This window comes from Anolis carolinensis, chromosome 4, assembly GCF_035594765.1.
Source record: "Anolis carolinensis isolate JA03-04 chromosome 4, rAnoCar3.1.pri, whole genome shotgun sequence".
In the NCBI taxonomy this organism is placed as follows: domain Eukaryota; kingdom Metazoa; phylum Chordata; class Lepidosauria; order Squamata; family Dactyloidae; genus Anolis; species Anolis carolinensis.
Window position 1 is genome coordinate 93,285,199 of NC_085844.1, and position 25,215 is coordinate 93,310,413.

General features: G+C 38.5%; 1 protein-coding gene and 1 long non-coding RNA gene across 2 annotated transcripts in view; both read right to left on the reverse strand.

The window, feature by feature from the left end:
* Window positions 1-553: 553 nt before the first annotated feature.
* The window catches only part of LOC134299017 (uncharacterized), a 252,780-nt gene continuing 228,118 nt past the window's right edge, over window positions 554-25,215 (reverse strand). Inside the window, exon 2 of the long non-coding RNA XR_010006179.1 lies at window positions 554-942. This is a non-coding gene — a long non-coding RNA (uncharacterized LOC134299017). The remainder of the gene's footprint in view (window positions 943-25,215) is intronic.
* ice1 (interactor of little elongation complex ELL subunit 1) overlaps window positions 4,574-25,215 on the reverse strand; it is a 38,715-nt gene continuing 18,073 nt past the window's right edge. The window contains exons 10-20 of the mRNA XM_062980807.1: window positions 25,112-25,171; window positions 23,225-23,314; window positions 23,066-23,104; window positions 22,114-22,481; window positions 15,389-19,624; window positions 13,413-13,581; window positions 11,911-12,071; window positions 11,197-11,387; window positions 8,073-8,179; window positions 6,340-6,438; window positions 4,574-6,076 (exon numbers count right to left, since the gene is read on the reverse strand). Coding sequence (XP_062836877.1) covers window positions 5,862-6,076; window positions 6,340-6,438; window positions 8,073-8,179; window positions 11,197-11,387; window positions 11,911-12,071; window positions 13,413-13,581; window positions 15,389-19,624; window positions 22,114-22,481; window positions 23,066-23,104; window positions 23,225-23,314; window positions 25,112-25,171 — 5,735 coding nt within the window. The 3' untranslated portion in view covers window positions 4,574-5,861. The remainder of the gene's footprint in view (window positions 6,077-6,339; window positions 6,439-8,072; window positions 8,180-11,196; window positions 11,388-11,910; window positions 12,072-13,412; window positions 13,582-15,388; window positions 19,625-22,113; window positions 22,482-23,065; window positions 23,105-23,224; window positions 23,315-25,111; window positions 25,172-25,215) is intronic.

Genomic DNA, 25,215 nt, shown 5'->3' on the forward strand with positions numbered 1-25,215 from the left:
CCTGAGCTTCAAGTATCAGCGCTGAGTTCAGGAGGACCCTCAGACTGTGGACCTGTTTCCTCAGAGGGCGGGTAACCCCGTCGAGCACAGGTTGCCACCCTATACCCCGATTGGCCTCGCAATTGACCAGAAAGACCTCTGTCTTGTCTAGATTAAGCTTCAGCTTGTTAGCCCTCATCCAGTCCATCATAGATGCTGGTCCAGGATCCAGGGAGCGTCCTTAGATTTAGGTGGAAAAGAGTAGTAGAGTTGCGTGTCATCTGCGGTTTCCCCCTTTCTTCGAGGCAAGGCAATTTAAAAAACCTGAGATCTCTGGTACTCCGATCTTCCCTCCTTTCTCCAAAGACTTCAATTTCTGATTTTGTAAACTGCCTTGCTTTCAGAGAAAGAACGAAGAGAGTGGGAGTCTTTCCTCCTCTTTCCTCTGAGGGAAGGCAGTTTAATAAAACAAGCGAAGGAACAGAAACAGAGCTGTTTGTTTGAGGCTGGACCATCCCTCCTCCTTTGCTGTGTAGCAGTTTATTTTTAAATAAACAGAAACCAGAGAATCAAAGACAGTTTTTATCACACCCTTTTTTAATCAAATAAAGGGACAACTAATATGCAATGAAATATGGCAAATTAGTACAAATTACTTTTGCACTTTGAAATCAGTTTGTAGCAATTGAAGTAAGCTGTGGGCAAAGGGGAAAGATAGCTGGAGAAGAGAGAAACTATGACATCTTAAAAGCATCTGAAAAAGTAGGACTATTGATGATTAATTGGCAATGTTCCTGCTCCATTGAGACAGTTGGAGGGTATAGATTTCTGATGATGATCAACCATCTGATGGCATAGATCGAGATTAGACAGGAAATGAAGCAACCAGTAATTATGTGGGTATTACTGAAATACAACAATGGTTCACGCTCTCTTGTCGTCTAAAATCAGAAGCACCAATACCTCACAACCTCCGAGGATGCCTGCCATAAGATGTGGGCGAAATGTCAGGAGAGAATACTTATGAAACATGGCCATACAGCCCAGAAAACATACAACAACCCAGAAGCACAATCATTCCCCTTGAGCAGGGGTCCTCAAACTTTTAAAGCAGAGGGCCAGTCCACAATCCTTCAGACTGTGGAGGGGCCGAATTAACATTTGGAGAAAAAAAAGGAACAAATTCCTGTGCACACTGAACATGTCAAAGACAGAACGCCTCCAAATAGAATATAACACAGTTTATTGAGGTTACAGAACTAAAAATTGCCCGTAGGAAACAAAAGACTAGGCAAACACTTGTCTTCAGTATGAAAAGTAACAAAAATAGCTTCGTTTGAGTTTAAACAGTTCAAAAGAATAAACCGGATTAAACAGAAGTTTAATCCGGGTTAAATCAAAGGTGCTTACTTCAGCCTGGCAATTAAACAAACAAAAACTGGTTAACAAAAGGTCAAAATGAACACAAAACCCAGCAGCAGATTCCCCTCTGCTACTCAAGAGCTACAGAAGTAACTCGGGCTGTTGCTCCTCCGTGCAACGGGCGAAAACCAGGTCCAGGCACATCAATCAGGGTAACGACGGTCAGCAGGGTCCCAATCCGGTCCAAGGTCGAAAGCCAAGCGCAGACGTCTAAAGTTCCACAAGTTCCACCGATAGCCACAGAAGGGATAGTCCAGAGTCGTAGTCAGTCAGTCAGTCCAGCGTCAATCCAGAGTTGGCAAATAATGTCCGTCAAAAAGATGACGGAGGTCCAAGCTATCAAGATTAAACACAAGTTGCACAGAAAAAGCCCACACAGTTCCTCCCGCCGTCTATGCCGTGTCCTTGGTAACTTACGTATCCAGCAAACGAATCACACCCGTCTTCAGGAAGTTCCCCAACAAGAGCCCAAGCGTTCGTCCAGATTACCTTGCCCAACGCAATTAGCCATTGATTCTAGACCCCATTTTATGCCAGTTCATAACTCCTCATCGCTGTCAGCTGCTATCCTAATTCCAGGTGCCTCCTCACCATCATCCTCATCAGAACTAAAACACCTTTGACTACGCCCCACAGCATCCCCAGCTGTGGATCCCGTTCCATCCCTCCAGCCCGTCCACGGGTCCGATCCTGCAACCCGCCAGTCGCCTCCCATGCTATCATTGCCAGTGACACCCAAATCCTCCCTCACACAAGTCCATTCCATGTCATCCTCCTCTGAGCTAACCATCTCTTCCTCCATTCCCTCGGTAAAACCCTCAAAGGAGTCTTCGTCTGTTGGTTCTGCAAAGTCCCGGAGCCGTTTCCTTTCGCGCTCCTCAAAAGAGTCTGACTCTCGAGGAGTCTTACGACCTCATCTCCTAGTATCGGAGCCAGAAGGCTCAACCATAACAGCACATGTCTTATTTGTAGTGCAAAACAACAACAACAATGAAAGAACAATACAATATTTAAAAAGGAGAACAATTGTAACCAACATAAACCTATCAGGATTTCAATGGGAAGTGTGGGCCTGCTTCTGGTCAATGAGATAGTCAAGTTAATTGTTGTTGTTGTGTGCCTTCAACTCATTTCAGACTTTGGGCGAGCCTAAGTCTAAAATTATTTATTTATTCATTTACTACATTTATTTATTACATTTATATCCCGCCCTTCTCACCTCGAAGGGGACTCAGAGCAGCTGTATGTACATACAATATATTATATTATTAGCACAGCACAATATTAGCATTATATATTACTATATTGAACTATACCACTATACTGTAATATTGTATGTAATATATATCATTTAATTAATATTATTATATGGTATTATTAGTACTATACTGTATAACATAATATTATTATCAATATTATATGTATATACAATATATTATATTATTTAAAATGATATAAAAATATTATAAAACTGAGGGCGGGGGCCAGGTAAATGACCTTGGAGGTCCGCATCCGGCCCCCGGGCCTTAGTTTGGGGACCCCTGCCCTTGAGAGTGAAATACTAGGTGGGTGGACTGAAATAAGCTGGAGCTGCTCTCTTCACATAGGCAACTAGGCCACATCTCAATTTCCGAGGACCAGCAACTGAAAGAGTGTACAATTCACTCGTGCTCTTGCACCTGAACTCCGCTTTGCAGTCCTGGAGGAATTGGAGAATGTTTTCTCCACCTGTTTTATTTCTCAAATATCCTCATGTACGTCACTACTTCCCACTGTTGTAACTGGTAAAGAAAAACCTGTGGACAGTTGCCAGGCAGGGGTTAGGAGGGGAACATGTGCTAGGAGCAGAGTTAGGCATCCATGGGATACCACAATTAAGGCCCTAGAGGCCCAAATGTGCTAGGAACTGGTGTTATGTGATTATTGTGCTTTGCATACTTAGTGGTCAAGTCATCAATCACAGTGAGTCAATTACACTGTACTTTCCTAGAAGGCTTCTGTACAGGCAGAATGTACTCTATTGCATCAACAAGATCATCTCTGATCTATGGTGGGACCTACAGATCTGGGTATCTGCACGTTTCTTGAAACACATATGTAATGAGAAATCTTGTGAACACATGTAAGCATAGGACATTTACAGTTTGATTCTATGGTTAACCTGAGCTACATTGAATCAATGGGATGTACGTATATGTTGATTTGTTTTCTCCAATTCATTTAATGAGATTCCAGTTGTGTCGGAAAAGTATGACTCAGCTCAACTAGTTTTCTATACAACTGGGTTACCTTTCAGCTCTCCCACTTCATGTTTTCTAAACTTCAATTGTATATTTCACTTATTTTTGGTACAGACCCAGTTGCATTTGTCATCGTACACAAAATGTGGCAGAGCTGTCACTGCCTAAAAAACCTGACTATCCCATCCCATTCTTTGGAGCTCCTAATGTTCTTAGTTGGGTTTCCTTGGTGGTGATATTTAGATTGTGATTTTGTTTTCATCGCAGTGATTTTTTTTTCTTGTTGCACAAGGAATTTCAAAGGGCCCTATGGACTGACCAGGCAGCTTCATTTCTCCCCCTGCAATTTCACAAAAATAATTGCTTTACATAAGCTCCATCTGCTGGTAGGAAAAATATATAGCACAGCCTGATGTCAACAAGCAAAGAGTTGTACCTGCTTAGAATATAAATAAGAGGCTAAATGACAATAGCCCATATGTGGCTACTAAGTATTAACTAAGTACTTGCATTAGACAAACACATTAATTTTATTATTGTTAAACATTCATCTTCCACTGATCCAACCTCTCCATTCCCTTGAAAGTGGTTTATTCAGGACGATATTACAAAAGTCATTTTAAGAAGCATGCCAGATGTATGATGTCTTACATTTCATGTTCTTGGCACCATGGCTCTGCCTGGCAGAGACCATCCTCTTTTGTTATTAAAGTCTAAATCTCAGATTAAAACACTACTGAACAAATACCTATAAATATTCAGTAAGCTGTTTGATGGTGAAATACACTGCCAGAGGGTGGTGGAGTCTCTTTCTCTGGAGGTTGTTAAGCAGAGGTTGTGGCAGAGGTTGGACTGGATCACCCTTGTGGTCTCTTCTGACTCTATCATTCTATAACTATGCATATTATGTGAAAGAAAATTTTGAGAACAAATAATCTCAGAAATAATTTTAATAACATTTGACTGTGCGGCATTAGCATCAGCTAGCTGATGAAATATACAGCTATTAAATACAGTATTTATAATAAAAAACATATATATATATATATATATATATATATATATATATATATATAAATGTGTGTACAAAATTTTGAAATAAGTGAAGCTACATTGGGATTTTAAAACAATGCAAAATATTTTTTTTCTCTTTTTACACCAATTTCTATATACAAATAATTAAATTCCCCAAGTGGAACAACATTAAATGTGAAACACATTATACAAATATTATTGTATACAAACATTCTCACAGAGAAAGCTTCTCAAATCTTCCTTATACTGTAGATCCAGCTTTGGTGTCTTCCACCCTCAAGACACATGCTATAGGAATGATCAGAAGATCACTTCTGGTTATTGAAAAAAGATACTTTGTTTATTAAAAAAAAATACAAACACGGGGGCTTGAGGGACCACAGATATGTCCCCAGTTGCCCCATATCTCCCACCCCACCAAAATGTAGGAAAGAGATCTGATAGTAATCAGATTATTCTTCCATTAAATGACTGAAATCAATAGGATGCAATTGAAATGATTTTGTATTTTCCATCATGACACATGAGTCATGCTAATCTTTAAAAAAGCTGAAAGATGTTTCAGACCAGAATCATTTTCCATAGTAAGCATGTATTTCTTTGGCCCTGCTTCTGTCTCTGTTAAAAAGGTTTATAAAATTCTGAAAAAAATCATAAGCCTATAAAACCTACTTAGTGAGGGATCCGAGTATACACCATGAGCAGTCTTTAGCTCTCCGAAATAAATTAGTATGTTTCAGTTGTTAATGGATAGTCAGGCAAAGGAACGTTGTTAAAATGGTACACTTCAAATTTGTTTGCAGTGGAAACTGAGTTTGAAAGCATTTGGCAAAAGTAAGAAGACTAAAAATATCAGGAACTAGACATCCACATCCTAGAATACCAGTTTCAAGTAGACACTTCTATCTGCATAAAGGAGAACATTTTTTCTGATTTAGAGCCAGCACTTGATCACTGAGACAATGTATTGTCTCTTAGAGCAAAAACAGCTGCAACTCAAATGCTGATTGTTTCGGCTGCAATACAAAGGCTTCCAGACGACATTGAACAAAGCTGATTTCATGATAATTCTACTCGAACCAATGCTCCATGCTGCCCTTTCGGAAGAGAAGTTCGTCCTGCTTCTTTTTGTGACATTTCTGTTTCAAACTCCTTTCTTTCAGAAGGCACTGCTTTGCCTTCTTCTCATGTGGTTGTGTTACGTTGATGAGATTCCTCTGTTCTCCCTGCGCTCATTGACAGGCGGCGGAGTTCTGCGACGGCATTTGCAACAGCGGCGGGAAGGCTGTTGGTGTTCATAGCTTCCCAGGTGCATATGGCCTCCAGGATTTTAGATGGATTACTAGGACCGAGGTCACAGAGTGCATATGCTGCCGCCAACTGGACACCCCAAGCCACATCTGCAAAGGTTGTAAAGAAAACAGTCACCAGTGCCCTTGATCAAGGACATTTAGGATATTTCCATGGTTGGCTGAATGCCGTAATTTATTCTAGCCCCCTGGAGCACACGTCTAACAGGTTTGGTTCCAGGCCAAACTCATCTTTCATGTCTACTCGCACAGAAGCTGGTTTGCATGAAATCATACTGGTGGCAGCTTCACTGCCCTGCAGAACATTTTATCATTTTTTACCCTATTATAATAACAAAGCAATAGAATATTACCTTTTTCTTTGGAATGCTGAAGAAAGACTCCAATAACAGAACTGATATTTTCCACAGCAGAATAAAAACCTTCTTTCAAACCTATTTGGCCAAGATGACCTGTGGGCAGAAAGAGGTAAGGGTTATAGCTTGGTTTTCACTGCATTAGGCTGTTTCTGAGCAGGATGTGTTGGCGGGTAATTTCCAAAAAGGGAAAAAAAAACATTTTAAAATGTAGAACAACTACAATAGCAGCAGCAGCAGTTCAGCAGATCAGAAGCTTCTAGTGCCAGCAGCAGACTGATTGACTTTACGCAACTTGGGAGCAGAGTCAAGCTTAAAAAGATATAGCAGACTTTATTCAAAGAACTACCTATCTAGATAGGAAAGTTAATAGGACCTAGCTATCAAACTAACTTCCCAGCAGACATCTTATCTCTCTCTCTCCACACTCACAGCTTAAGAACAAAATAAAGGACTGAGTCTTGTCATGTGCTCTGACACTTTGTATAGAAAGGGGCATGTCCCGAAGAAGTATCAGTCTAACAAGCAAGGGAATAGGAGGAGAGAAATGAAGTCAGGCAGGCAGAGAGGCCAATGGGTTAAGGACTATTCCCTGCCAGCTAAATCTTTGGCCTCTCTAAGTCCTCAATGAGAACTACAAACTTGTGTCAGGATGTGGTTGAGTTCCAACAGTACTATTTCATACTGCAGTTCTGGCAGATCATGTCCTCAAGTGTTCTTTCACACAAAGAATAAATACTTCCTTCCCCAAAAAAATAGATGTCAGAGGCAAGTTAAGCAGAAGCCCTTCTCTACCATCTACTTGTTAAAAGGGATGAATGTAGGCATAACCATACTGGATCAGGCAAAAGATCTAGCCTGCAGATGAGAAGGTTGAGAGGAGACATGATCACCATGTTTAAGTATTTGAAAGGTTGTCATAAAGAAGAGGAAGCAGCCTTGTTTTCTGCTGCCCTGGAAACTAGGACTTGGAGCAATGGGTTCAAATGACAGGAAATGAATCTGAACATTAGGAAGAATGTTCTTGGCCATAAGAGCTGTTCAACAGTGGAATTTCCTGCTTCAGAGTGTGGTGTGGCTTTTAAGCAGATTGGATGGCCATCTGCTGGGGGTGCTTTAATGTGCTTTTCCTGAATGGCAGATGGTTAGACTGGATGGCCCTTGGGATCTCGTCTTTATGATATTTATTTATTTCCAGTATTTATATACCATCCTTCTCAACCCCGAAGGAGATTCAGGGCGGTTCACAGTGTTAGCAACAATTCAATGCCCTCGATAAAAAACAGCATAAACCATCAAAGTTGACCCTCCTCTAATAAAACATTAAACATTATTAAACACATTCTATTATTCCTGTTTAACTCTCTGTCCCAGAAATAAGAATTTTTGTCGCTGTGTGATTTGCTGGAGGGCAACACAGCCTGATATGTTGTTTCACTTCTGTCTCTCTCTTATTGTTGTGGTTTTAAAATCTATGGGAATTGCCTTAATTGCTATAGAAGAATGAATTGCCATTCTGTCTTGCCTGGGTAATGTAGAGATTATGTATTCAACAGTACTACCTGTACTTTCTGGGAGGAGAACTATTCTACCCAGTTATTCTTCATAGACTCAGCCTAAAAGCAGTATCTCTTCAATCTAGTAACTTTTCCTGTTCATGCCAACAGGTCAACTAACTGGTAGATATCCTATTCCTAATAAATAGGCAAAGAAAATTACTAAATACTCACCAATGAGCCTGAATACTGTGGCTACAATTATGTCAGAAGGAGAGGAAGCACTCCCAGTGCCCTTTCTATTCTTTATCCACTTGTCCATGATAGGCCAGAGTTCTTTGCTGTGGAAGAAAGTGGACAGTAAGTCCTTATTTAAAACGAGTATGGTATGATGGCAGCCATATCATATTCCAACTGAAAATAGAAGTTTGTGGGCCAGAACAAACAAGTTTAATTAGAAGAGTAAGACTTGCTTTATACGTCTCTCATCATAATAAAGGAAGAATCTCTTCTAATCCTTTAATCCCAAGTGGTTTGCTATCGATGTATCAGGGACATTTGTTTATTTACATATTTCTCTTAAAGAACAAAACCCAAACAACAGCCTAACAATTTTTTTTTGATGTCTTGATTTTTAGGTCTGTTCCTGGCATTATTTGGGGCAATGATCTAGAAAATTGCATTGGATAGACCACATCTTGGATATGACTATCATGATTTTCTATGGGCAAGAAGATGGCAAATGGTAAATGGCGGATGTTGTGCAATCTCAAAAACGAGAACCAATAGAGGGAAACTGCCATCTTTTGAATCAGCAGGTCAAACACACCCAGAAACAGGTTGGACATTTCAGGCACCAATATGTGTGTTGGCCAGTATAATGAATCCCTTTATTAAGAGCAGTGAAGATGAAAGGGAACTGCAATAGTGACTTGAACAGAACACCAGTGTAGTTCCCTAGTATGTTACCCAAGAAAAACTATGCAGACCCATATAATAAGGAAGACAGCTTGTGGGCCACATGACACATCTGAAAGTGTTCCTTAAAAAGCTAGCTTTGAAGGCTACAAACCTCTCGAACAGAAGGATTTCCAAGGGGCTGGAGACTGGGGTGCTAAGCGATAACACCTTCAGCACATTCTTGGTGGTGAGGAATGATGTATAAAGCAGTGGGAGGGATCATTATGGAGTTGTTGCATCACGTCTCCCTCTAGGACTAGTCATTGCTCAGTAATTTGATCTTCCACCACCTTGGAAATCCTTCTGCTGGAGAGGTTGCTTGCCTTTACAGGTACGCTTTGGGGAATAGCATTGGGAGACATCGCAATAATGATGGAGCCCTGTCTCCCAATGCAGCATCATGGGCCATTAAATAAATATATTAATAGAGTTTAGTTGCAGCAGTAGATACATTTGTCCCATCCTTAAAACTTTTCAATTTTCCAAGAGTGCTGTCAATTTTAACCACAGTCTAAAACAAGACTATGGTTTTTGTAATTTATTCTTGCTGTAATGTATGCAATTTGACATGTATACATGTGATACAGATATTCATCAATGTTTAAGGGATTGTAAGAACCATATGTATATAAGATGACCTTATGTATGTCAAGGGCCCAAAATGATGAATTTTAATTTTGACATAAGATTAGTTGAGGGTCATTACATAGAAAGAGGCTAGCTACCCCTGGTTACTATCACCAATTTCCCACCAGGCATTCAAAAAGGCCAGAAATGGCAGAGTGCAGGGGGTTGATGCTTGTTTTGGCTCTTCTATCTAGGATAAACCAAGTTTTCACGTTTCACCACTCTACTACAAATAGTTCTTTTACTAACAGGAGTTAAGGTACAGTACTTACATTGCCCCATTGATAAATTAATCCCAAGTTTTTGGGGCAATTCTTTTGACTACAATATCTAGATTTATACAAGAGTATATACAGTATCTGTTTAGCTAGCTCCATCCCTGCTTGCCTTCCACAAGCAAGTTAAGACATTTTTTGCCATCAGGCATTTGGGGGAGGATGAGGGGCATGCTGCTGGGGAGGTTGTAGGATTTGGGGAGGATATTTAGTTTTAAATATAATTATAATTGTTCGCATGTTATAATTGTATCTTAACAGTATTATATTTGTATTTGTGACACAAATATTTAATTGTTTTAAATGTGTGTATTTGCCATGTTTTTAAATGTATTGGGTTGTGTTATGTTACTGTAAGCCGCCTTAAGTCACCATGGGGAGAAAGGTGGGATAGGAATAAAGTTAATAATAATAATCATCATCACCACCACCACCATTTTAACTGTTATTTTTAGGTGAGATTCAAAAAAGAAAATCAGCATTTTATTTAAATATAAACAAGCAATTTAAATGATGTTGCTGATCTAGATAGTAATTTCAACTTTAATATTTTAATATAGTGGGATCTTGACTTAAGAGCATCCTAACTTAAGAGCATTTTGAATTAAGAGGCATTGCTGAGCCTGGGTTTTGCTTTGACATAAGAAAAGCATTTTGAGTAAAGAGCTAGTGCCAGAGGGAGCACTAGCGCAAGAGTACAGGGCTTTAGGTCTTCAAGGGAGCAGCCTCTGTGCTTTGTGCTCTTGTCCACTTTGGGAGATTGCTATCTACTTTGCTCTTGTCTGCTTTAAGGAACTTTCGGTTAGTTGATTTTGTGTGGTTTTTATTCCTGGTGCATTTGGCTTCATGAAGACAGAGAGGGCAAAAGAGCATGAGAGGGAGGGAGGCTGGAATGAGTAAAGTATGAACAAAATGATGCTTCTGCCTCTTCACTTTGTGCTTCCTTGCCACAACTTTGTGCTTCTACCATTTTAAAGTTGATTTTTCTTGTTTTCTTGTTCCATATAAATGTGCATCTATACATTATTTGTTATTTATAAAATACATTTTCTTATTTAAAAACACGTAACAAGAATGGATTAATAACATTTCAAAGGGAAAATTCACTTTGAGATAAGAATGATTTGATTTAAGAGCTCAGTCACAGAAGGAATTAAACTCTTAACTCAAGATATCACTGTAATTGAATTTAATCCATCTTAGTAATAAATATGGAAATGCAAGCATAAAAATAAGATGTGCATGTGGCAGACATTCATCAAACCTCCTCTTAGGTGGCTCTTCCCCTCATGCTACTAATAACTAACATTGATATCCTCCAACATTTACAGTTTTTTCCTGCAGCTTTCTACTGTACCTTTCAGAATTATGAAATGTTTGCATTGAGTGCAGCTTGAAAACAACATAACATTTTCAAACATGCAATACATCTATACTGACCATGCTGGAAATGCTGGATTGGAATGAGAAGACTCACTGATATATATAAATAATACCTGATGATATTGTCATGGGTCCAACGCCACTTTTGATGTGAACACAGCAGAACGATAGCAAACACATATTCCCATGTACTCTCTTTCAGGTCCTCTCCATATTCTTCACTAAACTGAAATTCCATTTGTGGGCATAACTGTATTGCCAAAAGCAAGCTGGAGACCATCACACCAATATCCACTGGTGCACTCTAAATAAATAAACAACATTAAAATGTAGAGACCTAGTTTAAATCATACTTGGCAACCCATTAGTGTTTGAAGCACATTCAGCCAGATTACAACTCAAACATACAACAAATTATATTAATTCATTTTTCATATTAAGAAAAAACAGTAACAGCACGATACTAACTTTAACTACCATAAACTCTTGCAACAAATAATTATGATGGAAGAAATATGTGATTCCAGGATCTGTTTTATTTGTGTGCTGGTGATATGACCTGCTTTGTTTCATTTCAGGCCCAGAAGCATCTATGTAGTTGTTCCTGAAATGTGAAATTTGTAGGTCAAATTTAGGGGAGAAAGTCTCCTTCTTCACACCTGATGCAAAGAAAGCAGCATTTGATTAAGAAATACTCCAGTAAATATGTTCAGCGGTTTTTCTCATCCTTTAGTTAATTGAAAACAAAATGATTCTACTCTTCTACAAGATGATATAATCCAAAACTGATGGTTATAACTACATACAAAATATGATTTTTCTCATACCTCTTCCCAGTTCAGATAGAAACTCAAGCATTTGCGCACGTTCCCTCTTGCACGCTGTCTGGCTACTGACTGGATTGCTTTGCTGATTACTCCTTCAGAGGAGAATACATCTGTCCACACGTTTGCAATAAACAAAATAAGCCTATCAGATTTGGGAAAACCTGGCATGGAAAAATATAGATTGAAGTAATGAATATGCAAAAGAGATACAAAAACTCTTCACAGCTAGATACTTATGCAAAGTACAAGCTGGATATCAAAATATTCCAGCGTGTTTTCACCCCATAAAAAGTGCTCCTAGTTCAGGTTTAGATGTGCCATGCCTTTCTTTAGGAGTACTATAACACAATTATTGTCTAACTGATTTTTAATAATCCATCACTTTACAAACAAATTAACCTGATTAGTAATTTATTAATTGTTTTATACTACCTAAAATCGTATCTTATAAATAATAATAATAATAATAATAATAATAATAATAATAATAATAATAATAATATGCTTGTATGATTAATGTATGGTAATCATAGTAAGAATATTCTATGTGTCAAACTATAATATTTCCATTTATGAATCTAGGGAAATTGTAAAATTCTAATTTTACAGCAAAATTAAAGAATGTGATTTTAGGGTTTTTTTTTAAATGATGTGAATTGAAAGAGGGAGGAAAGAAATTATTATTAGAAGCAGAAAATCTGAACAAAAAGGAATACGGAGACTGTATTAACAGATCACCAATAGAACTTTGGAGTGAACCGAGAGATACCAAAACATGTCAAGTTGCCAAGACAGAATAGAAACAACTGAAGGAGAGAGAGAAAAGTCAATAGACATAACTGAAAAAAAAAACCCAACCCTCTACCCTCCTGCTTCTGATGCAGGGGACTAACCCATGTGATTATGGATAGTTCCTTAGCAGCATCTAGACAATGGATCACTGCAATAGAAAAGATGTATGAGCAACTTCTCCACAACCAAGATAACCCCTAAATTTGAATCAGGTACCCTGTGATGTGAGCACTAGAATACTACTCTGGAGACTAGGCTTTGAATCCACTGGGAGCCCTTGGGCTAGTCACACTTTCTGAGCTTCAGAGAAAAGCCATGGTAATCCTCCTCTGAACAAATCTGGCCTAGAAAACACTTAGCTTTAGGGTTGTCATAAGTTGGAAATGAGTCGAGCATCTCCTATATGAGATCCGTATTCTGTAGAAGCTCTATCCAAAAAAGAACACAACCCTCACCCTTACTCTATTAGCCATTCCTATGAACCCTGGAATTTTTCTGTCAGAATAGCAAGGCACATGTGCTACTCCTAAAATACAGTACTGCAATGCTGCTCTGGCCTGAAATGCTTAAGGCAAGGCTGGGAACTCTTCAGTTGTCTGACAGCCCTAATCAATAGACTTTAAAGTGCAGCAGTGCATATACATGAAAGACTCAGTCGGAGCACATTGTAAAACACTTTCAACCATAAAAGGACTTAAAACATACCATACCTTCCTTAAGAAGGCTGTAGCAAAACAGGCGTGCTCTTTCAAGATCTCCCAGCTGTCGGCAAATCCCAACATACACCCTGCAGAGGGCCTGCATACAATTGTGGTTCAAGGACATCTTTTCATGCTTTAGCTTATTTAAGATAGCCTGCAATGCTGGCTCAGCTAATTTCTGTAATAGGCAGAAAAGTATTTGTTGTAGAAGATGTTTCAACAAATGACATATATTTTAATGCAATTGAGTTGTATACACCCTATGAGAGAAGTTCTTCTGGTCTTCAGAGCTAACTATTTATAAAAACGCAGATAACAGAAGAATTGCTCTCTCAAAGCACAAGTTATGACTAATATTTTGAAAAGGGCACATCAGGTTTCCTAAAAGTGCACTGAAATCACCATGTTGCAAGGCTTTAAAATACATTGCATGAGAAACTAAACTCCATAAAGCAAATGAAAAGGAAACATCATGGACGATACAAGAATACAAATGCTCAAATGAATAAAACTCAGCCATTCAAAACTATTGTAGGAGGAAACCCCATGAACCTACCTGAGGTCCTCTCCAAGAAAGGGCCTCAGTGACCTCCACGTTACCTGCTGGCCTATATCATTCAAAACATGATGCAATCTCTACTGAGGATGGCTACAGCACAATGGAGAGAATAGGCAATGCGGGGATAAGGTTCAAGAACTTTGTCTGGCACCTTGGGTAGACTCTGCTTATTAGAAATGAAAGAATTGAATGGCCAACATATCACTCAACATAAGACAATTGGCCTACAACTTCACCTGCCTTAGTCAGAATGATGAGAGTTACAACACCCAAACATCAGGAAAGTCAGTTGTTCAACCCCTGCACTATATGAACTGTATCATAGTCACTTAAAAAGGGTAGCGATCACCAACAATTCTGAATACCATCTTAAACCAGTTGATTTCAAAATTTAGACAAGGCTCTTCTTACATTATGTTGGAGGAAAGAAAGTTCCAGTGAGTGGAATTGATTCACTCACATGACTTCTTATTAGTGAAGATCTGCATGGCTCCAAGGACCTATGCAAAGGAGTGTGAGGCACACTGTACTGACAGAATTTGCCACCCCTAACATTCCAGAAACAACTATACACTTTTATGAATTGAACAGAGGATTGGGGAAAAGGTGAAACCTGATCACTTCTAATTGAAATGCTAATGGTGGCATCAATGTCACAAGTTCTAAACAGTCAGTCTTCAGTACCCACAGATTCTGCATCCATGGATTCTACCATTCACGGCTTGAAAATATTTTTAAACAAAAAAACAGGAGTCAAAATTTGATTTTGACATTCTATATAAGTGACACAATGTTGCTATGCCACTGTATATAACAAAAGTTGAGCATACATGGATTTTGTTATTCATGGCAGGTCCTTCAACCAAACACCAGCAATGGCTCACTGTTTCATTTTATGGAGTAGCCAGTTGTAGACATACAACTATGAGCACATTTTCCCCTATGCTGTATCTATTTATACAAAAGATCTGGTACCCAGATTTAGTTTTGTTTGTGTATTTAATTTATACTCTGTCTTCCTCTTGTGATGGGGTTCAAAGGATCTAGATAAGATGGAAGGGGCAAGAAAATTACAATAAATTTAGAAAAAGGTCAGAGATTAAGAACACTGTGTTACAAACAACATGGAAATGCCCCTGATTACTATCTATGAAAAATTGAAAATCATTTTCCCTGGCCCAGTTACATGTCATTAATTGGAAGTGAATTAAAAATCAATAGTAAAAAAATCAACAGTAATTTGTCTAAAATTAATTACATGCCAGTGCATGAATTGCATGTTGCAACCTTGCATATTTATACAGCGGAAGGGAAACTGAATGTCTCATCTAAGCTCACGATGATCTTAAGTATTATTCCAGAAAGTTTAACATTTCTATGCATAGTTTTTAACAAATAATAAATACTGAAACACAGCCAAACTGACCTTCTTTGTGACACAAAGCTCATGGACAACTTCTTTCTCTTCATCTCTCATAACTGGAACCCTCGAGGTATTGCCCACAAAAACATGGCTACGAATAACAGGCAGCAGGTCAAAACAGGCTTCAGAAATTTTCTCCAATGCTATAGTCACAGACCTACTATCAGTTTCATTTATTTTCTCCACTGCCAAAATAAATTCTGAATCACAGCCACCAGTTGACTGAATACCATCTCCACAGCCTGAATAGTCAGTTTTATTGGTATGACACCCAGCATTAGCATCTGAAACTCTATCTGAAAGCTGTTTTTTCTCAAGCTCCAAATTTGATGACTTGTTATCCAGTTTTAGCCTTTTGGCATCCTTTGGCACAACTGCAGGTGACAGTGTACGTTTAAAAGTCTCACCTATTTTGCAGAATGGCTGTTCTGGGTCAGATGTGAATTTAGTCCCTGCTTTAACAAAAGCAGTGGATGTGGAAGAAATTGCTTTAAACCCACTGATTTGATTGATAGGCTGTGGGATATTCTTGCCATCTACAGAAGATGACTTACTAAGCTGAATACCTTTCAGAATGCTGAGAGTTCGTGCTCTAGCAGATAGCTCTGGATACATACTGTCCAAAATTTTCACTGAGTTCTCCTGAAGCACAGGTGGAGCAGCAACACCAGCTGCAGATGGTGGAAACCGGCCTGGCACAGGAAGGGCATGTTTGGGGGTGGTGGCACAAAACTGAAGAGGAGAAGACAGAATCCTCTGACCTACTGGCATTTCACATGGAGATGGCGTGGTCAGTGGGGCAGGAGAGTTGCACTTCAGGGTATCTGACACTGGCGATAATTGAACTGCAGGAATTGGAGTCTGATGTGAAGGAGAAGTAAGTCCATCCAATGAGGATGTCAAGGAGGACTGGCGAGACAATGGAATTCTTGGGGAAAGGGGCCGAACAGTTCTTGGCGGCGTAGCCATCAGAGGGCCTAGCAATGGAGGTAATGGTGGGCCCATTTCTTGCATGATTTTTGTTAGAGTTTTTGGATAATGCCTTGTAGGTGTTGAAGTATCTGCACTGGGTACAATGGTTTCAGTTAGGGAGTGCCGGCTTTTCCTCTTCTTCTGAAAGAGCCTGTTATCATCACCTTTAACTTCAGCAACATTGATAGCGTCTGATGGTATATGTATCTGCTCTGCTCCATTCTTCAGAACAGAGGTTTTTCCATTATTCTGTACGTGGCATTCTTTGTTATGGGATATATTACTACTGTCATCAACATGGTGGGATGTTAAATGGTTTTGCTCCAAGTTTGTGCTACATTGCTCAGCATTTGACTTTCCTTTACTAAAATGTAACTGAGTTATGGAAGTTTCCAAACTAGTATCACTGCATTTGTTATCTGATGTAATTATATTACTTTTAATCTCTAAATCACTAACAGATGGCTTCCCGGGGTCAGTTTTTCTGTTAGTGATTATCCTTTGGCTCTGCAATGGAGTAATTATTGAAATACTTTCTTCTTCTAGCCTCCCTTCTGACTTCTCTTTTGAGATTGTGGCTTTCAGTTTTAATGGGGCATTTTCATTACTGCACAGCATTCCCACTGAATACGAATGGTCCCATGTCCTTTGCACTGCTTCATTAGCACAAGAATCAGTGCCATCTCCTGGAACCTGATTCTCTTTTTGAGGTGCAACTTCATGTTGACCATCCACCGAAAGAATCGTATTAGAGGCTGTACCTGCCTGGCTATTTCTGACAGTCTCTATTTTCGCCAGAGGCACTGTGGATGTTCTTCTGAACTGCACCTTTCTCAAAGGGAAATATTTCTCTGCTGATGATGCAACTGAAACAGATGAATTCATAACCATAACAATATGTTCTGACACCTTAATTGTGCCCACTCCTTCAGAACTTTTATGACTCAACATTTTATCTGTTTCTTTATCTGTAGTATCATCTTGCGTATGTTCTAAAGCAGTGTTTTCTGATGCTTCCATCAACTTTTTATCAGGAATAAGAGGTTTCTCATCACTTAGAACTGATTTGTTTGCTAGAAGCACATCTCTTGTGTGAAAGCTATTTAGATTAGAAGTCCCAGGAGTTAGTGCTTTGTAGTTTTCTCTACTGCAAGAGCCTTTCAAAGTAATCAGTGCCTGTGGTTTACTGAGAGACTCTTCATCTTTATTGTTAGAAGGGCTGCAACAATCGAGGGACTCATGTTCCTTTTCCTCAGAAGCAGCAGCATATTCCTCTTCATTCTTCCAACATTCTGCAATATTCTGATCAAAATGAGTAGTGTCTTGTCTGACAGGAGTGGAAGGGTTAATGCTCACAGGGGAAGAAGACAGTGCGTTTGTAGCAGCATTAGAGCTTGGGCCATCCCTGATGAAAACCTCCAGATTGGAAGAACTGACATCCGTGTGCTCAGCAGCAGACTGAGAATCAGCCATCACTGTGGCAGGCAAAACTGTTTCAATATCTTCATTGTTAGTCTGTGGCGCATCTTGCATAGACTGAGCTGGATCTTGATTCTTGTTCTGCTTCAATAACATCTCCTTTGTTATAGAACACACATCATTTTTTTCATCATTTTGATGACACAAAGTGCTCTTGCTATTCCAATTTGACATTTCGTGAGAGGTGTTGTTTATCTCATATTGCTGATTTCCAGATATTAAACTGGTCTCCACTATTCTGTTAGACGCAATTTCAAAAGCATTCCCCTGTGCCATAACAGACTGCATTGTCTCCATTTCTATGGTATTTAGTGATTCGCCATCTTCCTTCTCAAGCCCTTTTGATGCCAGATGGTCACCCTCCATTGAAGCCTTCACAGTGGGAAGGTCATTTGAAACACTTCGCATTTTGGACTTCCATTGAGAGTCTGTATCTCCGCCCTCAAATTGACCCTGTTTTGAAGTACTTTTAGGGACACTCTCTATTTGAAAGACTAGAGTATTGGTTGCAACAGGATCTTTACACGGCAACAAACAATCTTTGATAATAGGTGCTTGAACTGGTAATATACAGTTACTTTTATAATCTGGTTGCTCTTTTGATGTTTTACAATTATATTTTTGGTCAATTAACTGATGTAACTGGAGACAGTCTTCCTTTTTAATGTCCATTGATTTGCATTCCTCAACCATGCTATTAGCTATTTCCACCTGATTATCATCTTTTTTAGTAGAAACAGAAAAGGTAATCCTGCATTCACCCTCAGTCTTGACTGCTTCATCTATTAGAAATAATGATTTTTTGGACCCTTCAGCTATCTCTGTAGTATTTAAATGGGAACTTGAAAAACCTACGTGCATCACTTCATGTTCCGTGTTCTCCTGAGTTTCATTTTGTTTGTAGTGTTTTTCTTTACTGCAGTTTTCTTCCAGGCATTGTGATTTAATTGAAACATCAACCTTTTTTTCAACTGAATGCATAAATGGTACAGCAGCAATCTCTTGCTCAATAGGATGCTCTGTTTCAGAAAGGAACTTACAGTTGCTGATATCCCTCTTCTGTTCCAATAAGAGCTCACTACTTCTGCATATGCCAAGTCCTTCAGTTGCTGTATTTTGCTCACCCACTGCTAAACATTCAGTGGTCCTTTCACCAAAAGATCTCACTTCTACTGAATTAGATATTGGCTGGGTGTCCTTAAAGACTTCTGACATTGCTCCTTTACTCACATCAATCTTACATTTTTCTGGAATTCCTGATATGCTTTCAACAACAAAAATGGACTCTTTTATGTTATGCTGATCACTTATTTTGGGAGACTGAGGCCTAAAATCTTCTATTGTTGCAGTTAGCAACCCCTTCTTTTCATTGTCCATGGAGTCACTAGATTCTACAAATGTATGCACAGTGCTGTTCACAGACATTTTTTGCACTGCTATTTCAGTGGCTGTGTGTACTTCCATCAAGTCAGAATACTTCTCTTCATCCTTGGATTTGGCATCTTTCTCATTAAGGTATTTTGCTTTTGCTTTCAAAGGGTCGGAACACAATATTAATTCTTCACTTCTTATATTGCTCAATCTTTTCGGTGATTCTTGAGGATCGCTATTTGCACTGTTGATGCTGAAAGAACTGTGTGTGCTCCAGGATTGTGCAGAATGTTTTTCATGCCTGCTTTCAGGTATTAGTCCATCCTGTCCATAGTTTTCAATGATATTTTCAAGTATCTGTGCATTGTCATCCATTTCATCATCACTGGAATCTGTTATGTCTCCAAATAAGATATCCTGAAAGAGGCAAGTCAGAAGAATTGGTTATGATGATAATACAAACACTTACACAAATAAGTCTACAAATTACCTTGTTTGGTACTTTAGCAAAAAGAGAATGGTCTACTAAAGGCATTTTCAAACAGCTATACACTGAAACCAGAACTTGGGTCTACAGTGGTAAATATCATAATTGGGCTGTGACCTTTTCAAATTCATGTAGCATGTTCCTCTCTATTGCGGCACAACATGGAAAAAGCTTTCTGGGATGATTTATTTATTTGTGTACAGTAACCTTTGTAAGAAAATATCTAAAGTAACGAGCAATCAATAAAACTGTAAACAACACAAAAATTGCAAAAGATACATTTCAAAAAATCGCAGTAATTTAGTAAATTCTGAAAGATCTTCCAAAAACCAAACTTTCATCTAATGATAGCATCAATAATGTTAATTAATGGAACACACAGAAGGGATATATCTCAATGGCAGATCACATAATAGGTTCAATCACTGACATCTGCTGGGGCTAGTGAAGAACTGGCTTGAAATCACTGTTGTTCAGTGTAGACCCACTCTGTATCACCTCTCATTCTCTAGATGTTCTGCACATCTAACATGGCCTTATGGGAAGGACCATGATAAATGATATCCAAAACATTTTCACTGGATATGGGCTATCTTTGAGGGCAACATCTTCATAGGTAGGCAGTATCACTGAGCTCTAAATCTGAGCACATTCATTTTTCAAATATGTAGTAGTTTTGATCTTCTTAATTTATTAAGTGGAGGAAGGATAAAACAATTTCCTTTGGCAAAGGGGCCTCTCTTTCCTAACACTACAAAAGCTGTCTCTAAAACATTTTTGATCATTTATATCCCATTATACGATGTTAAAACTGCTGGAGGACAACTAACAAAAAAGCTATTAGAAATAAAGTTCAGCATACTTTACATCAGCATATCATTTATGAAATTAATTTTTTTATGCCACCTTCCCCCCATGATACAGGGAACCACGGAAGTTAACAATAAATGTAAATAAAGATCAAAATAGATGATTTAATATTTATTCCACTTTTCCCAAATTCCTAGTTGAACACTCAATATGAACAGTCTTAAAAGTCAGGTTTTTAAAATCTCATTAAAAAGGACTGAAGAAGCTACCTCTAAGAAATTCCTACTATCCTTAACATCACACATTAATGCAAAATCCCTCTGAGGACATGTTGGGTACATAGAAACAACTCATGCAGAAAGCTAAGATTTGGCACAAGTCATTGACAGTTTAAAAATCAACAGTGAAAATTTGTATTATGTTCCCAACTGGGAGTATGTACAGGCAGTTCTCAAGTTACAAACATGTGACTTACAAACAAGTTCTAGTTACAAATGTGGATGAGGCAACAGGAAGTGAAAGGAAATCTTTCCCTACGAGGGAAAATTCACTCCTGGAAGAGTTATCATGGGAAAACAGTGTCTTCACTGAAGCTTTATCACCAATCCTTGTTTCCACAACAAGCCAAAATTTCTAAAACCCAAGTGTCACAGGGACATAAAGTGAGGTGAAGTGTCCTGACAGGGGCACAGAGCAGCAAAACAAATGCTACAGGGATGTTAACCTTCCCCTATGCCACCCAAAACAAAGAAAAAATGTATTTTTGCTGGAATTATACTTACAAAATGTACCTTTTTTGACTTACATAAAGATTGAACTTAAGAAAAAACCTACAGAACCTATTTTGTTTGTAACAAGGGGACTGCCTGTAAATACATATTTTTCAACAAGTGTGATGCCTCTCACTATTAGGTTACATTCTGAACCAGCAGGTTTCCTGATAACCCACAGGGACAATTTGTCTCAGCAACTCCAAAGAAAGACAGAGGATGTTTTAGGAGTATCTTCTGATAAGGCAGGAGGGAGCTGATGTTTAAACAAGTTAAAATCCTTTGTAAGTGTTCATTCTGCATACAAAAAAACTTATCTGATCAGTTCTAGTACATATAGGAAATAATTTTCCCTTCTTCACCCCCTCTTTCTCCCCAAATGCATAGGCTTATATATCTCTAAAACATTCCTACAGATTGAAGATGTGCAGAGTATTTCAGATAAAAACAAATTCCTTAACTCTGGACTTTAGAGAGCCCAGTGGCAGACAATAGATTTTCTGGATTGACAAAGATAGTGTGACAGAGCACCATTGCCCAGGGATATACATTTTATCAACTAAGAATAACAGTTCTCTTTCAGTTTCTGAAATGATATAAAATACTGCAATGCTTGTTTATCAGCAACAACAGTAAATCAATGCTCACCATAGAAAACAAAGTATATTTCATGTCATCTGCAACTTTAAACTGTTTCCAAGCTGCAGCAGTCTTTTTGAAATTTATTGCTCTAATATCTATCTATCTATCTATCTATCTATCTATCTATCTATCTATCTATCTATCTATCTATCTAAAGACCCATCCACCAATTCATTATTGTTATTACTACTACTTACTGGAGTAGTGGAAGGTGAAACCTGTATGGGAGATAGTAGAGGAGGAAGGGGCCTAGCCCACTTCAAAACATCTCGTAGACTTTCATCGTGTTCTTCTGAGTTATTGCTGAGAAGATTCATGTTAGCTGTTGATAAATCTGTCTGAGAAATGTCTTCTAGCAATCTGTCTTCACAAAAAGTGCTGTTGCAAACTTCTGTAGTTTCCATGGGCTTGATTTGTACTGACTCACTGTACTTAGTAGTCTTTGTATCCGATTTTATATGCAATGAAGACAAAGTCATTTCCACTGCACAGGGTTCAGAGAAAGAACCATCAGATTTCATTTCTCCTTGAGGTTTCTTCATTTTTGGGGGATTCGGCATCATTTCTATAAAAAAGGAAGATTTAACTGTGTTTTAAATATTTCTTGGAGGTTAAAGATAAGAAAACAATTTATTCTAGTTTGAGGAGCTCTATTAGACAACAGAGAACAGGGATTGCTGAAATCCAATTATTTTCTGAGAATGATCAGGAGCATGCCTCCCACTCCTCATTCTCTCATTGGTAGGAGCTGGAAATGTCACATTATTACTCACTTGAAAGTAATTTCCCTGTCCCAGCACCAAATCTCTAAATATCAAGAAATCCCACAATCAAAGTAATGAAAGCTACTCCATTTTACTGTTAACCATTTCTGAGATGAAAAGAATCGGGAGGAATTTTGTAAGCCAGAGACAAATTTAGAGAACAGTGTGTATCTAAATGAAACCAGGATCTCAACTATTCCTTATGAGATCCCAAAAGAAAAGAAGAGGCCATGTTAAGTTTTCTAACAGCTTAGAGGCAAAATATAACCACCCCTCTTAAACAGATGTGATATGCTTTTCATAAAAGGCATATTCTGTTACTCTCACAATTTAACATTGCAAATTTGAAATACTGGCTTCAATGTCATCCAAAAAAAGTACGTACTTGTTTTTCCAAGGGTTCTTGAATTACTACGCAAACCACCTATTGCGGAAAGGAAAAGAAAGACTTTCAAAATTTATTGGTTTTGAAAAGAGCAACAGATTTTTTTTTAAAAAATTGTCATTTCCAATGAGCTCTTGAACTGCAATGCAATGGACTCACCTAGGATGCAATCATTTTCACTGATTTGATCTTTTCCTGTGGAGCCACTGATACACATCCAGAGTTCCTCCAACAGCAGCTTGATTTTTTCTGTAAAATAATTAAGAAGCCAAGGGTATTTCCACATGCCTTGAGATCCTGAAGTATGGGACACATGTAACCAAAGACACTGATTAACATGAAATAAATGACTGGATAATTTTACCTGATTACTATCATCATCATCATCATCATCATCAACTCTCTATATATCCTTATCTATATATCCTCTATTTGATTGTTAACCTTTTCCAAGATGAAAAGTATAGGAGAGGGACTCTGCAAGCCTGAAACAAATCTTGAGAACAATAGATAGACAGATTGAGATGATGATGGTAAATAGGTACAATTGTCCAGTCATATTTATTATATGTTAATCAGTGTCATTCACACACACACACACACACACAGTGTGCGCGCGTATGTATATGTGTGTGTGTGTGTGTATATATATATATATATATATATATCTCACAGCATCACTGTACATTGAGCTTTACAAGTAAAAGAATAAAAGATTGTGCCTAATTAAGACATGACATAAAAGGAAAGGGGGCATCGTAGTGTGGAGGTTTCATTCTAGAAAAGACTGCCTTCTTCTCTCCAGGGCAGTGAAAGTTGGGAATTCAGGGAAGAGTTTTTCCACTTGCTTCTGGACCTAGCCACGAGAGAACTGTGCCTGTCTCATCCTTGCTCTCTCAGCAACCAGGGCAGTAGCAGTTGGGACAGAGGGCCCTTCATCTGTTTCTAGGTCTCAGCATGATAGGGCTATGCCTGTTTCTTCTTGTCTTCTTCCATGGTTAGAGCAGATATCTTGGGAGGTAGGGAGGGCCTTTGCTCTGCTTCTGGACCTAGGCATGATGGAGACCGCCTGCCTTGCCCCCCTCTTCCTCCCTCCCTCCTTGCCTTCCTACCTTCTTCTTCTTCATTGGAGTGGGTAGTATGAGATGTTTAACAAAATTTTAAGGGACTTCTACATCAGTCAGAAAGCAGATATCTGACACATAAAGAGTTAACTAGAAAAGCCTGAAAATATGGTATTGGCACATTTAACATTCAAGATCAGGAATTCAAGGACAGCATCCTAATAATGATGATATAAGACCACACATGGAATCGATTTTTGATTTGCCTGAGCTCTTTCTTGTAAACTTCCCCAGGAGTACTTAAAGGTACTATGAAAAGACTGTCCCTTTTACACAACTGGAAAGGCCCCGAAAGAGGAGACTTATTTTCAGGCACAGAAAAAATGGTTTTATTTGCAAAATGCATATACATAAAAGTAACTGTCTTAAAAATAATTAATCACAATAAAAGAACATGGTTATAGGGAGCTTAGAAAAAATCAAGGCTGACATTATAGCTAACATTTTCACCATATCATTAGAGTCTGTAAAGATTCCATAGAAATTTTTACTTCATGCAAAGTGTAAGTCACTAGTGAACCGATATGCTCTTTTCCCTTCTCTAAAACTCCCCTGAGCCTTGTGCATCCTTGGAGGACTCAGCCCCATTTGCACAATAAACAATAGCAAGACATAGAAGCACGTCAATTTAAATTGCATCATGTCCTTCTTCCCACTTAGTTTATTAGGCTGCTGACTCACAAATGAAATAAAATGTACATATTTCATTTCCTTGTTGGCAGTTTTATCACTTTCTGACAAAGTCTGTGTGTTTGGTGTTTGCATTTATAAGGAAATGCAGTGATTCAGGTCTGATATTTTATGTAACACGGAAGTGTGAACATCCATAACAGGATGAACTGATATCATTAATGAACCACTGAAAAAAGAACAGCTATGTGCATCTGCAACACTACTTGTGAAAAGATGCATACATACCAACCTTTGTCTATGCTTGCAACTAGATTCTCTTCTTCACTCTGGGTCTCTGCATTCTTTAGCACTGAAAGAAAATGGATATAATACAGAGAGACATGAGATGAGGAA